At 44.5% G+C, this 25024-nt stretch overlaps 2 protein-coding genes across 3 annotated transcripts in view; both read left to right on the forward strand.

Moving 5' to 3' along the window:
• Positions 1-320: 320 nt before the first annotated feature.
• Positions 321-8722, forward strand: RPL26L1 (ribosomal protein L26 like 1; the record flags this gene model as incomplete). Of its 2 annotated transcripts, none has more annotated exons than XM_082651262.1 (4): positions 321-410; positions 740-916; positions 7519-7659; positions 8408-8722. In XM_082651262.1, the coding sequence occupies 4 exons, from the start codon at positions 321-323 to the stop codon at positions 8534-8536; spliced, it is 537 nt and encodes a 178-aa protein (XP_082507388.1). In that variant the 3' UTR covers positions 8537-8722. The 2 variants fall into 2 exon arrangements, with proteins under 2 accessions (XP_082507388.1, XP_082507389.1); XM_082651263.1 differs by having other exon boundaries at positions 361-414.
• An 8002-nt stretch (positions 8723-16724) lies between these two features.
• ATP6V0E1 (ATPase H+ transporting V0 subunit e1) overlaps positions 16725-25024 on the forward strand; it is a 34933-nt gene continuing 26633 nt past the window's right edge. Inside the window, exons 1-2 of the mRNA XM_082650092.1 lie at positions 16725-16903; positions 21811-21858. Of these exons, the coding sequence (XP_082506218.1) occupies positions 16800-16903; positions 21811-21858 (152 nt within the window). The 5' untranslated portion in view covers positions 16725-16799. The remainder of the gene's footprint in view (positions 16904-21810; positions 21859-25024) is intronic.

Here is a 25024-nt window from a genome sequence, read left to right on the forward strand (position 1 = left end):
GTTAGCCGATTGCATTTACAGCAATGTTAAATCATGATGTTAAATTACCCCTACCATACGCCTAGACGACCTCTGCGGAGGGTAACGGGCAAAGAGTTTGGGGTAGGAGAGAGACTACTGATAATGTACCTATTAAAAGAACATCAACAAGCCTTTATTGCAGGCCCTACAAAAGTGCCCCTTCTCCCCAGCGGCACGAAGTCACCGGGTTCCAGGCATGACTCCCGGAGCCGCCTAGCGCTCCCGTGGCCCCCGAAAACGAGGCACTGCGATCCCACCCCATGCCGGAGGGGGCGCTATTCAGTTTCGTTCCGATAGGAATGGAGCATTGCTTTCTTTCTGCGCTTGCGCGGCAAGGAAGCCTCACTTCCGGCCTTGCGCGCCCAGGGTCTGAAACCTGCGGTCGCCAGGTAGGTGAGTGCAGGGGCTGCCTGCCTCCCTGGAGGTGTCTCTGCGGGACCCCGAACCGTGCAGTCCGAGCCCTCCTCCCTCAGTTAGCCTCAAGGTCCCAGTGCCACCTTCGGCCCAGATCCGTTTAGTCAAGCATGTGCTCCCCACGCACGCTTTCCTCTGTGTAACACCCAGACCCCTCACATCCTTCGTTTTCCTTCAGTCGCCTTCTTCCGAGGCCACCTCCCTAGAGCCCTTGCGCAGGGATGGGAGAAGTGTCCCGGATGCAGAGAATGCCCTGGTACCCCATTGAGCGTCCCTTCTCCCTCTCCCTTGCCTTTCTTTGCAGACCGTCACCATGAAATTCAACCCCTTCGTGACCTCGGACCGCAGCAAAAACCGCAAACGTCACTTCAATGCCCCCTCCCACGTGCGCAGGAAGATCATGTCGTCTCCACTCTCCAAGGAGCTGCGGCAGAAATACAACGTTCGCTCCATGCCCATCCGCAAGGACGACGAGGTCCAGGTATGTGTCCTCCGGGCTCTAGTTACCCAGCTGCGTGGCGCTCGGGCGCCGCCTTTGCCTGAGAACGTCGAGTGTGCTTGGACGTGGAGGACTGGCAGGTAATGTGAGCCTGCAGATGTGTTAGACCGGAGATGGGGCCCAGAGTCACCAGAGAGCGCCTGTCCAGCCTAATTTAGAGCATTCCAACTCAATTCTTTAATAATAATAATTTGAGAAATATACTGTACCAACCAAGCAAAACACTTGTTTTCTTATTTTGTCTGCGGAGGCTGCTAGTTTGCCAGGCATTACCCAGGGTGGCTATTTGAACCAGACTTTGCAGGGGAATGTTTTGCAATAAGAGTAGGGTCTTGTTATCATTGAGTTTAGTGGAAGCTGGGCATTTGATGGTGCTGGACTTGGCAGGGAGAATGGAGAAGCAGCAGCAAGTCAGAGGCCTGAAATTGTGAGAGTACGGCCCATGTGAGAAAGTATAAGCCCTCTGTTCTCTGTGACTGGAGCTTAGGATTAGGATGTGTAGTAGAGAGGGGAAGTGAGGGTGAGTAAAATAGACAGGGGCTATGTTCATTCCTTGAGGGAATATTTATTGAGCACTTACCAGGCAGTGTTCCCTAGAACACTAACAGTGCACAGGACCTACAGGCCCCTCTTAAAACCTCAGCACTATTGACTTCTTGGGCTGGATAATTCTTTGTTGTGCTGAGCTCTCCTGTGCACTGTAGGATGTTTAGCAGCATCCCTGGTCTCTCCCCACTAGATGCCAGTAGCACCTCCTCACAGTTACGACAAGCAGAAATATTTCCAGGTATTGCCCAGTGTCTCTGGGGAGCAAAATCCACCCCTGCCACCCTCCCCCAGTTGAGAACCATTGTTTTAGAGAATGAAGTAAGGGATTTGGTGGATCACCTAAGGCACTGGGACTCTGAAGCTTTGAGGAGGAAAAGACTGGAAGCAGGGGATAAGTTAGGCTGAGATTGTAACAGGAATAGCATAGAAAAAAATAATTCAGAAGTAGGGTTCAACCTCTTCTCTCCTGGATCCTTCCCATCAGGCATGTTCTAGAATGGGGGGGATTGCAAATGCCTCTAGGGTCTAGTTAGGCAAATTAAAGGAAGTGGGCTCTTTTAAGGGAGATAGTCATATACCCTCAGCCCATTGCTGCGCTAGGGAAATGAAGACTCTTCAGTTAACGTTCAGTTGTTGTCAGATTCTTCAGTTTTGCAAGAGACCTGGAAAATCTGGACTCTTTACTTTATAGAAACTGCTCTTGGCTGAGATCACCAATAACCTCTTATTTATTTATGTATGTATGTATGTATTTACTTATTGCTGCATTGGGTCTTTGTTGCTGCGTGGGGCTTTCTCTTTCTTGCGGTGCACGGGCTTCTCTTGTTGTGGGGCATGGGCTCTAGGCGCGTGGGCTTCAGTACTTGTGGCACGTGGGCTCACTAGTTGCGGCTCGCGGGGTGTAGAGTGCAGGCTCAGTAGTTGTGGCGCATGGGCTTAGTTGTTCCACAGCATGTGGGATCGTCCCGGACCAGGGCTTGAACCCGTGTCCCCTGAATTGGCGGCAGATTCTTAACCACTGTGCCACCAGGGAAGTCCCCACTGACCTCTTTGTGACTAAATTCAGTGGTCACATCTTGGTCTCACTGTCCTTGACTTTTGTTTTTGTTTTTTTTCTGGCTGCGTTGAGTCTTTGTTGCTGCGTGTGGGCTTTCTCTAGTTGCAGCGAGCGGGGGCTACTCTTCATTGTGGTGCACGGGCTTCTCATTGCCGTGTCTTCTCTTGTGGAGCACGGGCTCTCGGTGCGTGGGCTTCAGTAGTTGTAGCACGCGAGCTCAGTAGTTGTGGCTCACGAGCCCTAGAGTGCAGGCTCAGCAGTTGTGGCGCACGGGCTTAGTTGCTCTGCAGCGTGTGGGATCTTCCCGGACCAGGGCTCGAACCCATGTCCCCTGCATTGGCAGGCGGATTCTTAACCACTGCGCCACCAGGGAAGCCCTGTCCTTGACTTTTTCAGCAGCATTTGGCATAGGTTGCACCACCTTACTTCTTGAAACAGCTTCTCTTTTTAGCTTCTGTGACACTTCAGGCTCACAATTTACTTGCAACTTCCCAGACTCCTTTGCTGGCTATTTCTCCTCTGCCTGCTCCCTAAATGCTGGAGTTTGTCACAGGGCCTGCACCTGGTCTTCCACTGGCTGGCCTACATGGTCTACCTAGATGGTAATATTTATTCCTAAAGTTTTAAATGTCTGCTCTGTGCTAACACCTTCCTCTTTTACATCCCAGTCCAAACTACTTTTCTGACCACAGAGCTGTAGATCTAACTGCCTGCTGAACACCTGTATTGGGATATCTCACAGACATCTCAAGCTTCTTATGCATGAGATCCTGATATTCCCACTGCCTCTAAAATCTGATTCTCGTCCCATCTTTCACACCTCAGTAAGTGACACTTCTATCTCCCCACTTAGGTATATCATAAACCTTTAAATTATTATTAACTTTCCCTAACCCCTCTCTTCTAATCGATCACTAAGTCTTGTTGATTTTACCTCCAAAATACCTCTTGAATCTGACCACTTCTTTATATTTCCATTTTAGTTCAAAGCATTTGTAGCTTCCACTGTTACTGTAGTCCATTCTCCACAGAGTGGCATTGTTTGCAAATCAGATCCTGCTTAAAACCTGTCAGTGGTGCTTGATGTGCTGACGGCAAAATCTAAATCTCTGACAAGGCCCTGCGTGAGCCAGTCCAGGTCTAATTCTCTGACCTCATCTCATCTTATTATCCCCCACATGCTCTGTACTTCAAACACATTGGTCTTTTCAGGTCCTTAAATGCACCTAAAAAAAAAAAAAAAAAGAAAGAAATGCACCTAAATCTTTTCTCTCTCTGCATCTTTGTCCAGAATGCTCCCTCTGCCTGGAGTGCTCTTCTCCCCTTTACCTGGCTAACTCCTCCTTTTGCAGGTCTTATATTAATGTCAGTTCCTCAGAAAAGCCTTCCCAGATACTTTACTCAGTATTTTAGTATAGCATCCTTTATTCTTTTTTCATAGCAATGAACACAATTTGAGGTCTTTTTTTAAAAAAACTGAGGCATAATTTACATACAGTGAAATGCACAGGTGAGTTTTGGCAGATGTAAAACCATGTAGCGTCACCCTAATATGACGTAGACCATTTTTTATCATCTCAGTATCTTCCCATGTGCCCTGTTCCAGTTAGGATTATATATTTGCATGTTTACCTCTCAGCTGCCTACTACCCATCAGACTAAGCTCCGTGAGGCCAGAGAACTCTTCTTTTTTGTTACCTGACCTCAGTGCAGAGCCTGGCACACAACAGGGGCACAATCAATATTTATTGAATGGATGAAAACTATTGACGGGTTGGAATTAGAAGATGAGATAAAGAAAAGGAGGGCAGGGGCTTCCCAGGTGGTACAGTGGTTAAGAATCCACCTGCCAACACAGGGGACACGGGTTCGAGCCCTGGTCCGGGAAGATCCCACATGCCGCGGAGCAACTAAGCCCATGTACCACAACTACTGAGCCTGCGCTCTAGAGCCTGCGAGCCACAACTACTGAGCCCACGTGTCACAACTACTGAAGCCCATGCGCCTAGAGCCCGTGCTCCGAAACAAGAGAGGCCACTGCAATGGGAAGCCTGTGCACCGCAACGAAGAGTAGCTCCCGCTCGCCGCAACTAGAGAAGGATGGTGCGCAGCAACGAAGACCCAACACAGCCAAAAATAAATAAATTAAATAAATAAATTTTTTTTAAATGTGTAAAAAAAAAAAAAAAGGAGAAGGAGGGCAGGGGAGAAGGAGCTGCCGTTTTTTTAATGCCTGTGGGGTTATGAATGGTTTCCTTTTTAGATATGAAGAAAATGAAACTCAGGTAAAGTAATAAAGAATAATATAGAAAATGAGTGTCTGAGCCAGGAATCCAGGTCTCTTAACTCCAAAGGCCATACTGGGTAAGCACTTCTCTGACCAGGAGAATAAAATCGTCCCAGTTAGGTTTGTTAAAACTGCCTTTTCTCTCTTGGGATCTTCCAAGTCTCACCTACCTCTCTCTGAGCAGTTGACTATGCCTCCTGCTTTACAGAGGAAATTCGAACTATTGTCCAGGATCTTGCACAACTCCCGGCTCCACACCCTCTGGCTTACCTGCAGTGGCACCCCTCCCATCTTCATTCTCTCCTGTTACAGTGAAAGAGAAATCTCTGCTTCTGTGTATGCTATCCTGCTGCCACTGCATGTGACATCCACCACTCTCTTCTGCCCTCTTGAGATCCTTCTATCCATTATCCCCTTTCTCTACAGTTTCCTTTACCTCTTCCTCCATACTTGTTCCTTCTCATCAGCATTTAAACATATTCATGTTTCCCCCTCTTTAAAAATAGAAAATTATCCCTTAACTTCACATCCACGTTGAACATGTGTCCTCTCTCTCATCCTCTTCAGATCCAAACTCCTTGGGTCAGTCTTTTTTCACCTTCGTCTTCTCACCTCCGGTGAACTCATTGCCTTAGCGTAACGGCTTCCATCCCACTGCTCCACCGAAAGCACTGTAGCCATGACCACCAGTGACCAGCTTGTTGTCATCTGTTACTTTATCCTTCTAGCAGTTGACCATCCTAGGGCATTTGACCTTCTTGTCTTGGCTACTCTAACACCACACTTCCTGGTTTGCCATTCTTCCTGGCCACTTCAGTCTCTTTTGTAAGCTCTTCCAAAATGTTGGCTTTTCTTAGATTTCTACATTCCCGTACCACCTGCTCCCTAAGTAAAATCAAGCTTTGAGTTGCCATCTCTTCGGATGACTCGCAGGTCTTTGTCACCAGCCCAGTTGGCCTTCCCGCTCTGTATGGAATTTTCATGTTCCATGCCTCCGGGAAAGGCACATCCATCCATCCAGTTGCCCAGCCAGACTCTGGATGTCATCCTCGCCTCTTCTCCTTCACCTTTCCACAGTCGATTGAGTCTTATCCTGTCTCCCTCCTCGCTGGGTCTAGCGTTTGTCCACTGCTCTTTATCACGGGTGTCCCTTTGACTCCTTTTATTAACACCTTTCTTCAATCAGGATGATACTTAATAGGGGCTTTTTCACCCACTTTTCCCATGTGAGGGTCTCTGGTCACGTAGACTGTGGTGGATCTTCAGTGAGGCATGCATGGCTGTTGTCTTTTCAACCTGAAAATCACCGTGGTGAGTAAGCTGAACAATGTAGGTAGACATTTTAGGAGTATTGAGATTCGCCAATTCTTTACATGTGGTATTTCCTCTGTGCTTATATGGCTACATTTTTAGGGAAACCATAATCTAGTTAGTTTTTGAATAGAATTGGAGCATGAGTTGATTTTTCGTTGCAGAAGTAGCCCACAAGATTTTAATTTAACGTTTTTTTTCTGACTATAAAATATTTGTATTAATTGTAGAAATCTTGAAATTTAGAAGAACGTAAATTAAAAAATAGTCATCAGTAATTCTCCTTCCTTCCTAATGGCAACCATTATTGACATTTGGATATATCTTCATCTCATGTTACATGTCATATACATATATGAAGCATATACACGTAAGATTCAGACTATATATATAGCCTTGTATTCTTTTTTCTCTAAAGGTCATATCTTGAGCATTTTCCTTGGTCATAAATTGTTTTTTGAAAACATGGGGTTTTAGATGGTTGCCTGAGAATCTCAATATAATTTTTTTTTAAATTGAAGTATAGTTGATTTACAATGTTGTGTTAGTTTCTGGTGTACAGCAAAGTGATTCAGTTACTAAGTATAATTTCTTTAACCATTCTCTGTTTAGATCTTGAGAGTGATTATATATTTTTTTATTTTACTTTTTGTAAAAAATTGAGCTATAATTGATGTATAAGACGTATTAGTTTTATTTATTTATTTATTTTTAATATTTATTTTTGGCTGCACTGGATCTTCGTAGCTGTGTGCGGGCTTTCTCTAGTTGCGGCGAGCGGGGGCTACTCTTCGTTGCAGTGCACGGGCTTCTCATTGTGGTGGCTTCTCTTGTTGTGGAGCATGGGCTCTAGACGCATGGGCTTCAGTAGTTGTGGCACACGGGCCCTAGAGCGCAGGGAGTTCAGTAGTTGTGGCATGTGGGCTTAGTAGTTATGGTGCACAGGCTTAGTTGCTCCACGGCATGTGGGATCTTCCTAGACCAGGAATCGAACCCATGTCCCCTGCACTGGCAGGTGGATTCTTAACCACTGGACCACCAGGGAAGTCCCTAACACGTATTAGTTTTAGATGTACAGCGATTATATTTTTTTACTCTCAGGACTAGTCATGTGATGACCATCTTAGTTCAAGGAATGTTTTGTTCAGGTAAGAGAAGAAAAAAATACAGGCAAAGAATTTCCACCTGACTTAGAATAATACAAAGCAGCTTTATACCAAAAAAAAAAAAACCCAGCTGATTTTGATTGAATCAAAATTCAAAATTTGACTGAATACAAAAAGTTCTATTTTTAGCCTGTGTGTTCCTGATAATTAGTTTCCTCACTATGATGTTCAAGCATTAGAAATGGGGAGAATTCTCTTTTGTATTTTCTCTCAGGTGGTTCGAGGACACTACAAAGGTCAGCAAATTGGCAAGGTAGTCCAGGTGTACAGAAAGAAGTATGTCATCTACATCGAGCGGGTGCAGCGTGAGAAGGCTAATGGCACAACTGTCCACGTGGGCATTCACCCAAGCAAGGTATGGCCTGGGACTGCGCAGTGGTAGTGGGCATATAGCATAGCATTCCTACTAGAGTTGTTGGCTGTTGGTACTTTCTGCACAGGCGGCCATGGTAAGGACTTCCTTGGGAGGAAGGCTTGGTTGGTTCACTGGCTTAGTGATATCACGAGGGATCCAGTTCCTTTCCCTGTCTGTTTTGTCATCCTTGGTGAAGGCCCCGTCTGCAAGCTGGTAGCAAGAGTGTTCCAGGCATCACTTTCCCACTAGAGAGTGTCCAGAGGGAGAAGAGAGAACACCTCTTCCTTCGGCCCTCACACCCACCTGGTGGAATATGCTGTTCCTCCTTTAACCTCCCATTTTATACGTTATATTGTAGGGTCTCTCCTCCAGAGTTTCAGATCCTTAAGGGCAGAATGGTTGGGTCTCACTCATCTTTATGATCTCTGTATTGCCCAGCAGCTGGTGGGAATGCAGGTATTTTTAAAACAACGCATTTTGCCAGCCAAGGGCAAATTATACTGCCGACGTGGATAGGCAAACCATCCATGTGGGTAGTATAATGTTTCACAAGCTAAACAACACTTCGTCCCACTAAATTACCTAAATGGTCTTCTAGATCCTCAAGAGTTAGGAGCTGGGCATTGGGTAGCAGAAGAAGGAACCCAAGCTACTGTTGTCGAGGGAAGATCTGCTGGTTATAAGTCCTTTCTCCTTAAAAAATATATATATATATATTCAATATCTGTTTGTTCTCTCATGCTAACAGGTGGTTATCACCAGGCTAAAACTGGACAAAGATCGGAAAAAAATTCTTGAACGCAAAGCCAAATCTCGACAAGTTGGAAAAGAGAAAGGCAAATATAAGGAAGAACTTATTGAGAAAATGCAGGAATGAATATAACCTTTTGCGCAACCACGGTTTATCTGTAGATTCTTTTGCCTGGTGTGTATTTCTTTGAAACTTTTCCAGGTGTCTCTGGAACATTTCATTTCCTTCCCGTTTCGTTATTGATATGTGGCTCTGTATATCTACTTTTGCTGTTTCGATTAATAATTTTATGAATAAAAATTGGACACGTTTTATTGTTCCAAAACATATTTATTGCCTTTTAGATAAAATCCATCTTACTTTCAGTTCCCCACTGCCAGTCTTTCACATGCTTAATCTACAGGGCAGCACAGTATAGCAGCAGTGAGATTAAGACAGCCCTGCTCCTGCCTGGACCCTCACGCCGACGGGGCAGACAGGACAGGGCTCTGGTCCCTGACGCAGAGGTTGTCCCACTCAGTGTAGGTCCGGCTGTGAACTGGCACACACAGAGGGCAGTGCTGCTCAGCACTCACCCTCAAGCCTGCCAGTCTGCTCTCTGGCCAGCTTCCTCTCCCTCACACCCCAACCAAACCCAAGGGCATGCAGCTCGCAGACCCAGCTGCCCTGCCCAAGTCTTGACCTTGCTAATGCTATTTCCATGTGACTGAAATGCCCTCCTCTTTCCCGGGGCTAACTCAGAAAACTGACAGTCTACAGGCAAGACTTGGTTTACAAATAGATTTTGCTTGTCCTTCTGTTGTTTTCATAATTTAATTTCCAACATTTAAAACTTATGAGATCACAGAGAAATCCAGATCTTGTGCTTCATCTAGCTGCATGAGGCCCTGATCCTGCGCAGCATCGGTTGTGTGGAGCCAGGGTACCCTGTTGTCTACCCCCAGTGGCATCTGAGTTTTAGACCCCAGGTCTAACTTCTAGTCATTCTTTACGATTAGCTTCAGAGCCACATCTAGAATCCTCCCTTGCCAACCCTGGGATAAATAATCTATTGATTAATGCATTAAACAGCCTTTTATGGCTCTCTAGTAACACAGGGTTTATCTGACACTCTGGTGTTTCTTAATAAATGTTGATTGAATCAGTTATTTCCCATTTTGACTGGTGAAGAAAATGAGTTGAGGTTAATTGTCCAAATCCCAGAGAGCCTAAGAGATAGAGCTGGGATTTGAACCCAGGCCTCAGTGCATCAAAGGACATTCACCTCCCACAGCCACCTGCCTCTGGTGTTCCTCCTGCTCTTAAGTCAGCCCTTTACTGGAGTCTGACAAGAGCCTACATATTTATATGGAACAGAGAAGAATTTACGTGTCTGTAGCAGTAAAAGCATTAGTGCTTAGTGGGAAAAGCATTGTCACCAGTGGTCAAGCTCCAATCCCAGCTCTACCACTGGACAGTCAAAGGCCTTTGAGCAAACAGCTCATCTCTGAGCTTCCATTTTCTCAGAGTAAAAAGATGGTAATACCTTCATTGCCTTCCTGTCTCATGTTAAATGCAGAAATAAAATGCCATGATCAAATGGGCTATTTCTGAGCACACTTTGATAGTGGGAGTGTATAAATTCTAATATCGCTATTATTGTTCAATTAACTTCTATTTCAAATTCTGACATTCACTTTGCACTCAAAGAAGGAATGATTTTTCACAAAAGATTGCTAAGATCACAAACCACAGAACTCAATATGCATGCTCTGACTGTGGCATTGATTTAAGAGTAGGCGGAATGATGCTGGCTCCGTAGCCAGACGGATCTCGATTCAAGTCCTGCTGTGGTCTTCAGACAGCCGTTTTTATGACCCTCTGTTTCTCTAGTCTATGTAAGAAGCTGGAAACGCTGATCTTCAAGGCTGAAAATTAAAGTAGCAGTCCACCAGATCCCCCTGATTTTAGGAGTCACGTGGGTGGTTGCTAAAATAGTCTCCACCTCTTGCCTGGAGATTCTGTGATACAGTACGTCTGAAGAGAGAACTCTTCAGGTCTCGTGTGCATCTGTATTTTTCACATGGCCCTTGTATGATGCTTATGACTAGGTAAATTTGGGAAATTGTGGATTAGGATGTATACATACACACAGCAGATAAAATAGAGCAGGTGCCCAAAACATGGTGGCTATGTTAGCACACTGAACCATATGTCTAGGGAGCATAACAAGTAGGTCAACCAGCAAGGGCTGTGGTTTATTTTTCTAATTTGAGGTTTTGTCTTCATTCTCGAACAACACATGTTTCAGGGCCCCAAATTTGCATAAAAGTCAGATTTCAAACTAGATCATATTTGTAGTAGGATGACATCTTCTGATGCCCGGTCTGGGCCCTAGGCTCCAGCCATTACGCTCACCATGAAACTTAAATTGTATTTCCTAAGAGTTAGATTTGGTTTCTTTTCAGCAACTTTGTTCAATACAAGTGATAGATAAGAGCTTTGAGAGCTGTAATCTCCCCAAGTCACACCAGGCTTTTTATCATCAGCCATGTGAATAATAGTGCATGATCAAGAGTGGGAATTTGACATCAACTGAGAGCTCTAATCCCAGCTCAGTCGGCTTCTAGCTGTGTGACCCTGGGCAAATGGCCAAACCTCTCTGGGCCTCAGGTTTGTCATTTATAAAATGGAGATGAAGAGTACCTACCTCTGGGACTTCCACTGGTGGCGCAGTGGTTAAGAATCTGCCTGCCAACGTAGGGGACATGGGTTTGAGCCCTGGTCTGGGAAGATCCCACATGCTGTGGCGCAACTAAGCCCATGTGCCACAACTACTGAGCCCGTGTGCCACAACTACTGAAGCCTGCGCGCCTAGAGCCTGTGCTCCGCAGCAAGAGAAGCCCCTGCAATGAGAAGCCCGTGCACTGCAATGAAGAGTAGCCCCCGCTTGCCGCAACTAAAGAAAGACGGTGTGCAGCAACGAAGACCCAACACAGCCAAAAATAAGTAAACAAATTTATTAAGAAGAAAGAAGGAAGGAAGGAAGGAAGGAGAAAGAGGAAAGAAAAAAGAAAGAAAGGGAAAGAAAGGAAGACAAGAGTACCTACTTCACAGAGTTGTCAGACTTACTACTTGAGATACTGTGTGTAAAGCACAGAGAACTCAGCAAATGTTAGCTATTGTCTTTCTAAGGAGATTGGCAGTGCGTTTGTCTGAAGGAGCAGAGGGGGAAGTTTTTCTCCAGGGAGTTTGGATAAATGCTGGTTCTTGAACAAAGCGGGAGTGTTTAAAGGCAGCAATATCATGTTTGGGCTGCTGCAGGAAATGGAGACTGCAGAATGCCAGCTGGGTGGGCCTGCTTATCAAGGTTTTGGCCTGGGGGGTTTTAGCATGTTTCCTGGAATGAGTTTGAATTAAGCAGTTTCCTACTGACCTTTTCATCAAATTTGCAGATGTCCATTTACTTGAGTGAGTCCCCTGTGCTATTTTGGGAAAACTCCAAACTTTTAAACTTCACATAACTGATTCTGAATGTCTGCTTTCATAGTGCACTTGGGTTGAGATGTTCAGCTACAGAGTTTCCATGTGAGTTGGGTAGGCAAATAAGTAACCAAATCTTCTGGGAACCCGGCAGAACTGTACTAACCAAGAGTCCTTCATACTCTGCTGATGCTACAGACTTTGAGCAGTTCCAATCTGGTAATGGCTTGGGTCTTTGTTCATTGTTCTTTTAAATTAATTTGTTTTTTTTTAAAGAAGTAATACTTATATATATAGTACAACATAAAAAGGTACAAGACGGGCTTCCCTGGTGGCACAGTGGTTAAGAATCCGCCTGCCAATGCAGGGGACACGGGTTCGAGCCCTGGTCTGGGAAGATCCCACATGCCGCAGAGCAACTAGGCCCGTGTGCCACAACTGCTGAGCCTGCACTCTAGAGCCCACTAGCCACCACTACTGAAGCCCACGTGCCTAGAGCCCATGCTCTGCAGCAGGAGAAGCCACGGCAATGAGATGCTCGCGCACCGCAACGAAGAGTAGCCCCCGCTCGCCACAACTGGAGAAGGCCCGCACTCAGCAACAGAGCCCCAATGCAGCCAAAAATAAATAAATTAAATAAATTAAAAAAAAAAAGGTACAAAAGGTATACAGGGAAAAGTAAGTTTCCTGGGAATTCCCTGGTGGTCCAGTGGTTAGGACTCCGTACTTCCATTGCAGGGGTCATGGGTTCAATCCTTGGTCAGGGATGGTTGGGGAACTAAGACTAAGATCCCACAAGCCGCTCAGCATGGCCAAAAAAAAAAAAAAAAGATAAGTTTCCTTTCACACTGACTCTCAGTCACTAAGTTCTCCCCAGAAGCAGTCACTGTTTCCAGTCTTTTGTATACTTCTAAAAATATTCTGTGCATATGATTGGGTTTTTACTCAAAGTTTGATCCGTAAAGAAGTCTTCATGAGAACAGCAGGTCATCCAAATTTAAATAACTATATGAGGTTGATGTATTGCCTGAACACCATAATTACAATATAAACATGCACCAGTAATAAATAAAATATTCTTTGTCCATCAGAAATAATTAAATCAACCACATCCTAGCTTATCCCTAGTAGGAGGGCGGCTAATTCTGCAACAGGTAGTTTTTAAAGGTCTCCTCTTAGGCCTTAGATGTCTCTATCTTGTTTAGTGTATAGTTTAAGGTTTTTTTGCTTTGTTTTGGTTGACTTACTATTTGAAATAGGAGAGGTAGCATGGCTTAGTGGGAAGAACAGGAGCTACGAAGACCTACATTCAGATGCCAGTTTTGTCACTTAAAACAGCTAGACTTTCGGCAAGTTACGAATCTGAGCCTCTCTTTATTTTTTTTTTTTGCTTTACGCGGGCCTGTCACTGTTGTGGCCTCTCCCGTTGCGGAGCACAGCCTCCGGACACACAGGCTCCACGGCCATGGCTCACGGGCCCAGCCGCTCCGCGGCATGTGGGATCTTCCCGGACCAGGGCACGAACCCATGTCCCCTGCATCAGCAGGCGGACTCTCAACCACTGCGCCACCAGGGAAGCCCTGTAAGATGGATTTAATAACATCTATATTAGGTGTTGTGAGCACTGAATGAGACAGGTAATTCAAAGTACCTTGTTTAATGACTGGCATGTGGCCATCAAGAAATGGTAGCTGCAATTATCAGTGGTGTCTGCCGGCAGTGGACGTTCCCTACATATGTGCAGAGCAAACAAGTAGTGAATTAGGCTGGAATTTCAGCTTCTCCACTAACTTCCAACGTTCTCAATCAACTTGGAAAGGAGCTTTATGACTTCGTGGCTTTGTAAACCTGCATGCCTGTTTAGGGTTCTTTGGGGTTTGCATTGTAGTGTTTTATAATCCACTCTTGTTTATTTCATCCTACTGAAGTTGCCTCCGAGAATTTTCCTCTAATTTAAAAATTATTGAGGACCCAAAGACCTTATTTATGAGGGTTATATCTATCGATATAATTTACCATATTAGACATTAAAATTTTAAGATTTATTTGTAAATCATTAAAAAATAATAATAAACCCAAAACATGTTAACAGAAATAACTTTTTTTTTTTTTTTTTTGCAGTACGTGGGCCTCTCATTGTTGGAACCTCTCCCGTTGCGGAGCACAGGCTCCGGGTGCGCAGGCTCAGCAGCTCCGCGGCATGTGGGACCCTCCCGGACCGGGACACAAACCCGTGTCCCCTGCATCGGCAGGCGGACTCTCAACCACTGCACCACCAGGGAAGCCCAGAAATAACATTTTTAAGGAAAATAGCTATATTTTCCAATACAAAACAAAAAAATGTTGCAAAAAGAGTGACATTGTGTTACATTTTTGCAAAATTCCTTAATGTCTGGTTTAGTAGAAGGCAAATGGATTCTTACAATGCTTCTGCATTCAGTCTGTGGCAATATGATGTTTTGGAAGAGAAGGAAGCAAAGGAAGAAAATTCAACCTCACACAGATTGGTAGTTAGAAAAGAGAGGACTTGGTGGACCCCCTGGGAGAGTCTCAGGGACTCCCCAGCAGTCCTGGGACCGCTGCCCAAAGTCTGGTTTATTTCCTGCAGGAGACTTTAAATGCCTTGAAAGCAGAGAATATTTCTTCATTCAGAGGGTCACTGAATCCTAGTTCCTGGCCTTCTCCACAGTTTTCACTTGGAACATGTGATAAAATGTTTTGGACAGACTGACTGATAGAGGGAGCTATTGGCCAATACTAGCCCACAAATATAATACCGAGATTAAAGATTTTTCTCTTTCACAGAGGCTGAAACAGATTTCGACAGAATTGGTGTCTGAACAGCCACATCCCTGTGCTCCCCAACATCTGCTTCTCAGAGAGGCTGCCAAGAAGGCAAGGCAAAAGTTAGACGTACCAAGATCAACTTAAAAATATCTGCATTTATTTTTAAAAGGGGAAAAAAATTTACAATAGCCAAAAAAGTGAAGGCAACCCAACTATCCAACCACGGATGAATGGAGAAACAAAACGTGGTATATACATACAGTTGAATATTATTCAGCCTTAAAAAGGATGGAAATTCTGATACATGCTACAACATGGATGAATCTAGAGGACATTATGCTAAGTGAAATAAGCCAGTCACAAAAAGACAAATGTTCTATGATTCCACTTATATCAGGTATCTTGAGTAGTCAAGCTTATAGAAACAGAAAGTAGGATGGTGGTTGCCAGGGGCGGGGGAAGGAGAGAATGGGGATTTGTTTAGTGCGTATGAAAATGTTCTGGAGATCAGGTGCACAACAGTGTGAATACTTAACACTATTGGACTGTACACTTAAAAGTGGTAAAGAAGGTTAAGTTTTATGTTATGTATATTTATTTTGCCACGATTAGAAATAAGTTTTTAAAAAAAGAAATGGGAAGAAAGAGCAAACTTTTTTCTCTAATTTAGTTCTGGCTGATCTCACCCTTTAACTATTCAATTCAGTTGTACAAGTGTTTATTGAGCACATTCTATGTATAAAGTGCTTCTAAGGAACAAAGATCAGTTAAACAGTGCCCATAATCAAGGAGTTTGCCCTCTAGTAGAGGGTTGGTTAATTTATACACACAAACAAGTAGAAGGCCACAAGACATGCAATAACAGAATGAAAATAGGTCTTGGTGAAGGTGATGCCTGGACTGGAACTTAAGGACAACAGAATTTCTGTAGAGACTGAGTTGTTGCGGGGGGCAGGATGAGCACAAAGGAGACCAACTAGTTTCCTGCCTTGTCCTTCAGGTAAAGGCTTGGAATCGTGTTTCAAGAGATATTAAAGATCTTTGGTCCAATTTCTCATTTAATCCAGGAATCCATTCTAGTTGAATGAAGAAAGAAATCAGGAGACAATTCCAGGTAAGGAAATGTGACTATTGCTGGGAAAACATGGTCCAGGGTAAAGCACATTGGATTGGTTTATAGATTTGCTTTCCATCTGGCTTCTGCCTGAGAGCTCTGTCAACCTCTCTGAGAACTGGGTTCCTCTGTTCCAAGGTTGTCACATACTACAATGAACATATGTGAAAATCCTTGGCAAGCATTTGAAACTCCATGTTACCTTCTCCTTACTACTCTGGCTAATTTCTACTCCTCTTTCAAGGCTCAGCTCAGGACTGGCTGGGATGGAAAAGTTGTGCACTACGGTCCACTCTACCTTCACACTGCATTGAGTGGCCTGCTCACAAGTCCATCTCACCAGCCTGTGAACTCCCTGAGGGGAGGCAGTGTCTGTTTGATTTCTGTAACCCCCTAACTTGGAACAGTGCACAAGTCATTCAGTAGGTAAGTAGCTAAGAGCACTGGGCTTGAAAATCACACCGTCAAAGGTTAAATCCTGGCTCTGCCACTTAGTAGCTATGTGACTCTGGCCAAGATCCTTAACCTCCTCCCTGGGCCTCAGTTTCTTCAACGGCAAAGTGGGGATAATAATGAAAACGACTGCATAGGCTGTCGTGAGGTGTTTAAAACAAACTCAAACACTTAAAGCTCATGGCCCAGTGCCTGGCACACAGGAATTCTGAACAGAAACTTACTATTAAGTTCTTTATATGTTTGTTGCATAAGATAAAGCTGTAAATACCTACACTCTTTTCTTAAAAGGGTCACCTTCGTATCAGAAAACTTTGCTGAGCCCCTGGTGACTTACCCCTACTTCTGGGGGTCTGGGGTGACTGATGTCCCTCCAAGGAGCAGGACCCCAAGACCGGCCGGGGGTGGGCGGGGCTCTGTCTCCCGGTCCCCGGCGGGGCGGAGTCCGGCGCGAGGTCACGTGGGGTGCGGGAGGCGGTCTTTGCGCGCGCAGGTCACGCGGCCGGTGTTGACACTTCCGGGTGGGACCACAGTGAGGCGGCGGGGCAGGGGCTGGCACCTCCCGCAGCAGCCATGGCGTATACGGGCCTCACCGTGCCTCTCATCGTGATGAGCGTGTTCTGGGGCTTCGTCGGCTTCCTGGTGCCCTGGTTCATCCCTAAGGGTCCCAACCGGGGGTAAGTGCGCCAGGCCTGCCTGGGGAGGGACGCGCGGTGAGGACCCGCAGAGCCGGGCGGGGGAGGGGGCGATTCCGCACCGGTCGGAGACCTTGCCCGGGTGATCCTGCCCTCCAGTCAGGCCCCGACCCCCGTGCAGCCCCTCGACTTCCTTATCGCAGCAGCCTCAGTGTCTCCCGGCCTGAACGTGAGGAGGGTGACTTCCGGCGGACCCTCCTTGGGAAGGAGTTGTAGGGGAATTTTTTCTCATCACGTCTCTGTGTGGGGACGGTGCAGTCGGAAATGGGTTTATAAAGACTCAAGGAGAAGTTGGGGTTCGTCCCTAGACGTCTGTCGCCCCTTTAGCCCTGCCGTCCACCCAAATGAGGCCTCGTTTGCCTAAACTTTAAAGGAACGGATCAAATAAATAAAACAGAAATTGATCTCTCTGCCTCACAGACTGTCGCAGTTGCAGAGGACAAGCTTGTGCAGCAACGTTGAGCCCAGGCCTTGCATCTAGTGGGCGCCAGGCTCTAGCTGGGGCTTGATCTAGAGCGAGATTAATTATCAAAGAGTCGGAGGTATTGTTTAGAAACCCCTGCGTCATACCTTTCCAAGGGCTCTCCAGCCCTTGTATGTGAGTGTAACAAGCTCTTAGAATGATTGGTTAAGAAAGACTTTTTTCCCCCAGACTTCTTTGTTAGAGCTTTATCTGTTTTGTAAGTAAACTTTTTTTTTATTGTAGTATGAAACAGAGTCTTATCTTCAAAGGGGCTTTGGAACACCCTCTTTCTGGTTCCTCTTTGCCTTTTAGTCATTTTTTCCTCGGCGGCAAGATCATGTGGGGTGAAACTTAGACTGAAGTCACAGATTTGGGGGAACACCATCTCTTGTTTTATTCTTTGAAACGAATTGGTGGCTTCACAGTGCTCTGCATGCAGAGTAGACATTCAGTAAAAAGTTATTGAGTGGATAAGTCTATTGCCTTTATTAAAGGAAAGAAAATGCTATTACTTCCTTAATGTTTTGTGACCTGAACCCCTTTTGCTCTCTGGAATAAACTGTGTTAGACCTGTTACTTCCATCGAGCTTACAAGTAAATCATAATTTGTTTAAAAAGGAAAAATGGTGGATGAATTTCTGTCATTTCACTGTATTAGGTTCCTCTTCCCCACCCCACCCCTAACATCAGTTATATAGGGTCATCTTTCCAGCCTGTAATAGATGATTTAGAGTGTCAGAATTCTGGGGTTATTAAAACAATTTGTATTAACCAAATTTAATTCCTTGGGCTTGTTTCTCCTACTGGAATTAGAGAACAACATAGTACTCTTTTGTTGTGTTTCTGTCTTCAGCTGTTTCATTACCCACTGTCTTCCTTTCCAGCCTTCATACTCAGAAAGCATTTATTAATGTTCTGGTAGTGTTGACCACTCCTTTCTTGAAGACCCCCATTTGGGGCCCACCATGCCCAGCCTTGGGTCTTGATGCCACTGGTGTTACCCGGGGTAATGAAACGCCTCCAGTGGTCCATGGGCTACTCAGTTTCTAGCCCTAGTGTCACTATTCAGGTTTGACCTGCTAGTGATATGTTATCTGGATCTAATTCATAGCCTCCACCTCAGTCCTTGTATTTCCTGCTCTTGGCAGGATTGAGCAGGTCTTAAAACACTAGGTGTCTCCTAGGAGTTACTGTATTACACTTTGAGAAACACTGCTCCCGGCTGGATGATCCCTATGACCTTGGATAGTTTAGTTAACTTTTCCATGTTCCTGTTTCCTCATTGTAAAATGGAAATATTAGTACTGAATTAGTATTAGTTCCCCTTTACCTTCTGAAAAGACTGCAAGTGATTTTTTTTTTTTTAAATACACGAAGGAGCTGAATTGATTCAAGGACTATGGTGAATTTTTAACACGGGAGAGCATTTCTGATTTGAAGGATTAAAAACATCTTCGTTAAGGAGCTAAGTAAAGGTGCTGTGTGAGAAGGGAAGAAAGGAAACTTTGCTGTTAAATCCTCTTCTCTGAGATCCCTGCACATCAGAATGCAGAAACCTGGGTGATTAGGAGGTTTTCAGGACCTCATGAAGCTGGGGGGAAAAGGGAGCAAAAGGGGAAAAACTCTTCTGAATCTATGTATAACCTAAAACAAGCCTCTTACTCTCATCTTTTCTACAACTGAAAAAGGGCTGGATAAAATGAAGTCTGTACCTGGAGTACTGGTTCCTGACCATTCCTATTTTTCATGATTTCCCATTCTCCTCTTTAGGAATCCACAGATTCTCTGAAAGCTTCAGATTTTTTCACAGTGGCTCCCTTAGCAGTAGTTGTGGGGGAGGGAATGGGGACAGAGCACAGGGATTAGTGTTACAGTTCAGTCAGCTCCAATTTTTTCAGACATAACATTTTTGAACATTCAGAAAAATAGAGTAGTACAGGTGTTGTATAACACCACCTAGATTCAATAATGCTGACATATTCATATTTGCTTTATATTTGCTTTGTCTATGAATCCAGGTGTGCATACATACATACGTAATTTTGCTGAATCATTTGAAGGTAAATTGCAGTTATCATGACACTTCACCCCTAAACTCTTCAGCAGGCAATAACTTAGAAGAAGCACATTAGGAACTGATATTTTAATGAAGCACATTAGGAACTGATATCTTAATTAAAAAATTTTTTTTCTTTTCTTTTTGGCTGCATTGTGCCGTGCGGCTTGCGGGATCTTAGTTCCCTGACCAGGGATCGAACCCGCACAGTGGAAGCGTGGAGTCCTAGCCACTGTACCACCAGGGAATTCCCATGAGGGAGCGTTTGATATCGAACTATTAATCAAATAGTACAGAGGGGCCTCAGCTGTTTCCGATCTCTGAGTTGGTCTTTTGGGGAAGGGAAAGACTGAGGGAGGGATTCCAGGTTGGGGCAGGGGAATGGAAGAAGAGGAGCAGAAGCTTGGGATGGAGAATAATAAACATGATGTGCAACCCCCAATACCTATTTATATATGTACTATAAGGTACATGTTTTGAAGAATGTGCCTTCAGGATATATCCAGAGTCTGACCGGTTCTCACTACAGGCACTGCTACCAGAGTGGTCCATTGGTGCAATTCCCCACTAACTGGTTTTTCTGCTTTTCCTTTTGCTTTCTCTTCCCTAGTCTATTTCCACCCTGCAGAGAGATCCTATTAGAATTTGGGTCAGATTTTGTCAGTCTTCTCCTCAAATCCCTCCAAAATAGCTTCCCTTTTCCTTTCAGAGTCTACCAGATACCTCTGACCTCACTTCCTACCAGGCTGTCCTTGCTCAGCTCAGCCACACTGGCCTCTGTCCTCTTTGAATGCCTGATACCCTCTCACCAGGAACCTTTGCTTTGCTAAACTTCAGGGGTTTTCATCCCTTTTGTTCACTCCTCTCTCCCCAGAGCCTGGTGCATACAAGTCACTCTGAATCTGTTGAATGGACAAGCCAGTGTATTAACCACAGAAAATATATGCACACACACAGAATTTCTAAAGGATGAGTTAAACATAATATATATAGGAGTTCAGATATTTGCCCCCTGCCTTCTAGGAGATAGTCTTTCTTACTCTATGGGGTGTGGAGACCCCGTCTTTGGAAGTCACGCCTGTGAATGATGGGGGAGCATTGAAAGGTGATAAGCTGCAGAGTGATGTAATGAAAGGAATATTTTAGAAAGATTAACCCAAGGTGATTGTAGAATGAATGAAAGATTGTATGGATAGAATGAAAGGGAAGGAAGAAAGTTTTGAATCTGCCAGCAGTTAGCCAGGCAGACCTGATAAATTTTGATTTTAACGATGGGAATAGAAAGGAAAAAAATCCGCATAAGGAGAGCTGCTTCAAAGGACTAATCCACAGCATTTGGTGACTGAAGGTGCAGGGGAGGCATGAGTAAAATGATGACAGATTGGAGGGGTGGGTCAGATGGGTGGAAATGGCAGAGCTTCTCTGGAGTAGGAGATTTAAATTTGGAAAGAGAAATGGGAAAAGAATATCATGAATTCAATTTTTTAAACGTTGAAATTCAGCTGATCAGAGATCCAGGTTTAACTATTTTTCAGACAGGAATGGAGATGGGGAGAGGTCAAGGCTAGAAAGTCATATTTTGGTAACACGGAAGAGCTAAATCGGACTCCACATTGGATCTGTTTCTTTGACTTTAACCTTTGCTTTTCATTGATTTTGTTATTATAATCATACATAATGGCCTGCCTCAGGGAACCCTGTCCCTCTGCTAGCCCTGCTTACCTGTGAATGGCTGCAAAAAAGAAGAAACTAACACATCCCCTCACGGAGGCTGGTCATTCCAGATGTTTTGCAAGACTGATGGCCCTTTTACTTTACTTCCTCACCGCCTCTCCCTCTCTGATTCTATAAAAGAAACTGGCATCCAGACCCAGAGAAGATGGTTTTTCGGAGACACCAGTCTGCCATCTTCTCGGGCTGCCAGCTTTCCCAATAAAGTCGTATCCCTTGCCTCAACACCTCGTCTCCGATTCATTGGCCTGTCGTGCGGTGAGCAGAGCGAGCTTGGACTCAGTAACATTTTTAGCAGTATAGTGTCATTTCATATACCAAATAGGGCAGTTACTTGGATGTCAAAGCTATTACCAGTACAGCCTTTTGTGTTCAGTTTCAGATGGGTTTGGATTAGACCCCTAAACTGTGGCATCAGTACACATTCCCTTAAATACAAATGTTAATGACTTCCGTAGAATTCTGCTGTGTGCACCCCAGGGCACCCTGCTGTCTCTGGTGTTTGAACAGATTGAGATGTATTTTCCTGGTTGTGCAATCCTTGCCAGGTTTGATCATCTGGGAAGGGAACTTAAACCTCCTGCAAAGTCTGCATAGTTTGCTAGTTATCTAATGCTTGCACTTTTTTTTTTTCTCCAGAGTTATCATCACCATGTTGGTGACCTGTTCCGTTTGCTGCTATCTCTTGTAAGTAGTTTTTTCCTAAAACAATAAGCAGTTATTCCTGGTATTTATCATATGTGTGAATAAAAGTTAAATACGTGGAGCATGATTGTCATGAAACTTTACATTTTTGTTTCACTGGGGCTTGTTCCTGGTGTAACATCTAGAAATAGTATCCTAAGGTTGAAAAGAACACTTTTCCTATGTTCAGGATATATACCTAAGAACTGTACAGATGCTCAGTTCTTCTGGCAATACAAGTGTAATTTATTTGGCACAAATTTCAATCATACAATTAGCCAGAAATTGTCATCGTACTGCTTTATATTTTACTACTGTGAAGTATTTGAGCCTACTCATTTCACTTAAATTTCTCACTATGAAGCCAATAAAGCCATTCTTTATTATGTATTTATTTTTGTCTGCGTTGGGTCTTCATTGCTGTGCGTGGGCTTTCTCTAGTTGTGGCGAGTTGGGGCTTCTCTTGTTGCAGAGCACGGGCTCTAGGCGCGTGGCCTTCCGTAGTTGTGGTACATGGGCTAAGTAGTTGTGGCTCATGGGCTGTAGAACGCAGGCTCAGTAGTTGTGGTGCACGGGCTTAGTTGCTCTGCGGCATGTGGGATCTTCCTGGACCAGGGCTCAAACCCACGTCCCCTGCATTGGCAGGCGGATTCTTAACCACTGCACCACCAGGGAAGTCCTGCCATTCTTTATTATAACTTTTGTTTTATCTCATGAATAGAAGTTGAGCTAGAATTGTGATTGAGTAGAGTAAGGGTAATTTTTTTAAACAATTCATTATACACTGTATCAAAGTATGATAATAGTTGGCATCTGTTCGAATAGATTATATAAACTTGAATGAAAGCTTTGGGATATGTGAGGTAATTTCTCAACATATATTTTTAGAATACTGTTTAAAATGGCAAAACTGCATTTGAACTATTATTATTTTTTATTTCTTTGCGGTACATGGGCCTCTCACTGTTGTGGCCTCTCCCGTTGCGGAGCACAGGCTCTGGACGCACAGGCTCAGCAGCCATGGCTCACGGGCCCAGCCGCTCCGCGGCATGTGGAATCTTCCCGGACCGGGGCACGAACCTGTGTCCCCTGCATCGGCAGACGGACTCCCAACCACTGAGCCACCAGGGAAGCCCTATTTTTTTTTTAATTAATTAATTTTTGGCTGCATTGGGTCTTCATTACTGCACGGGCTTTCTCTAGTTGTGGCGAATGGGGACTTCTCTTGTTGCAGAGCACGGGCTCTAAGTGTGCAGGCTTCAGTAGTTGTGGCTCGTGGGCTCTAGAGTGCGGGCTCAGTAGTTGTGGCTCGCGGGCTCTAGAGCACAGGCTCAGTAGTTGTGGCGCACAGGCTTAGTTGCTCCGTGGCATGTGGGATCTTCCTGGACCAGGGCTCAAACCCATGTCCCCTGCATTGGCAGGTGGATTCTTAACCACTGTGCTACCAAGGAAGTCCCAGTTGAACTATTCTTTCTTTTTTTTTTTTAATTGAGATATATTTCACATACCATAGAATTTATCCTTTTAGGGATTGCCTGTTAAGAGTTTAGAACCAGAAATTCTCTTTTTTTAAAGAGAGCTTGCTAGCTTCCTGAGACTTCCTTATATGGAAAGTATTGGTGATGGCCAACTCTTGCTTAGTGCCCACATGTGGTAGGAAGCAGCATTCTAATCCTGTGATGAAAGGCTGTGGCTCTGAATCTATGAATTTCTTGTATCCTGGGACTTTTGCACTAAGGTTTTTCAAAGAGGTTTGTGGGTATGAGCCAGTTCTGGTTGTTGGCATAGATCAAAATCTGCCCCTGACAAAGAGTTATTACCATGAATTTTGGCTATCTGGCCATTCGGTCACTTGCTTCAGTGCAACTTGAAGTGTTTAAAGCTGAATCATATAGCACTATAGAAGTTTGGCTAAATGATGATGATGTTGTTTGACTGCCTTGATACGAGTGCTTATGTGATGAGACTTTATGCAGTTGGCTTGTTTAGTCTTTTCGTTTTAGTTAGAAAGGTAAAAAAGAGGCCTTTTCAGGTCATAGCTCAGCCCCCAGAATGGAAGTCTGACATGTAGCGAATAGAGGGCATTCTTATCCTAGCTGTGTTTAACTCTAAAGAGTAAATGAGAAGCAGTACATGCATCATCAAGAATTCCTCGTTTAAGTAGGGGTGACTGAGTACCAGCCTATCCTACCGAATCTCCTCTAGAAATTACAGCAAGGAAGCCCTTAATCAATCCAGGAGCCAAGGAGTGGTCCTGTAATTGAAAAAGCCTTTGTTTTCATTCCTTTGATCTCTACTGCATGAGCAGTAAGGTTAGTGGTGGGGTCTTAAAAAAAAAAAAAAAAGACAAAATTATTGAGCAGAGGAATGACTTGAGATTAAACCAAGATGAGGTTAAAATGTTTTGTGACTTTCTGGTCCTCCATCGTCTTTGAAATCTGGTTAATTTTCCTGTTATTCTCTTTTTTAAAAAAAAAAATAAATTTATTTATTTATTTACGGCTGTGTTGGGTCTTCGTTGCTGTGTGCGGGCTTTCTCTAGTTGTGGTGAGCGGGGGCTACTCTTCGTTGCAGTGCACAGGCTTCTCATTGTCATGGCTTCTCTTGTTGCAAAGCACAGGCTCTAGGCACGTGGGCTTCAGTAGTTGTGGCACGTGGGCTCAGTAGTTGTGGCTTGCGGGCTCTAGAGCGCAGACTCAGTAGTTGTGGCGCATGGGCTTAGTTGCTCCGCAGCATGTGGGATCTTCCCGGACCAGGGCTCGAGCCTGTGTCCCTACATTGGCAGGCGGATTCTTAACCACTGCTCCACCAGGGAAGCCCCTGATACTGTCTTTAAAACAGGCAGGAGACCTGTCAGTCTCGTGCCTCCTATCTTCACTTTCAAGTGTAAAATAAAATAATTGGACTTGGTTGGAAATGGTGTCACTTTGAGTATTAGTGACTTAGTTGAGGACAGTCTGTGAGCCCTTACCTCTCTTGCTGTCTAGCTTTTTTCCTTTGTCCCAATGTGCTGGTGACTGCTCTATTGACAGTGGGTCAGTACTGTCATCGATGTATTAATAAAGTTAGTTAGTACACAGTGTTCCAACATTAAATGCTTCTGGAGGCCATTTTATGGGGAAATGAGCTGGGTGGTATAGACTTTATGCAATTGTTTTTTTCTTTTGTT

This window comes from Grampus griseus (genome assembly GCF_964374135.1).
Source record: "Grampus griseus genome assembly, chromosome: 3".
Taxonomy (NCBI): domain Eukaryota; kingdom Metazoa; phylum Chordata; class Mammalia; order Artiodactyla; family Delphinidae; genus Grampus; species Grampus griseus.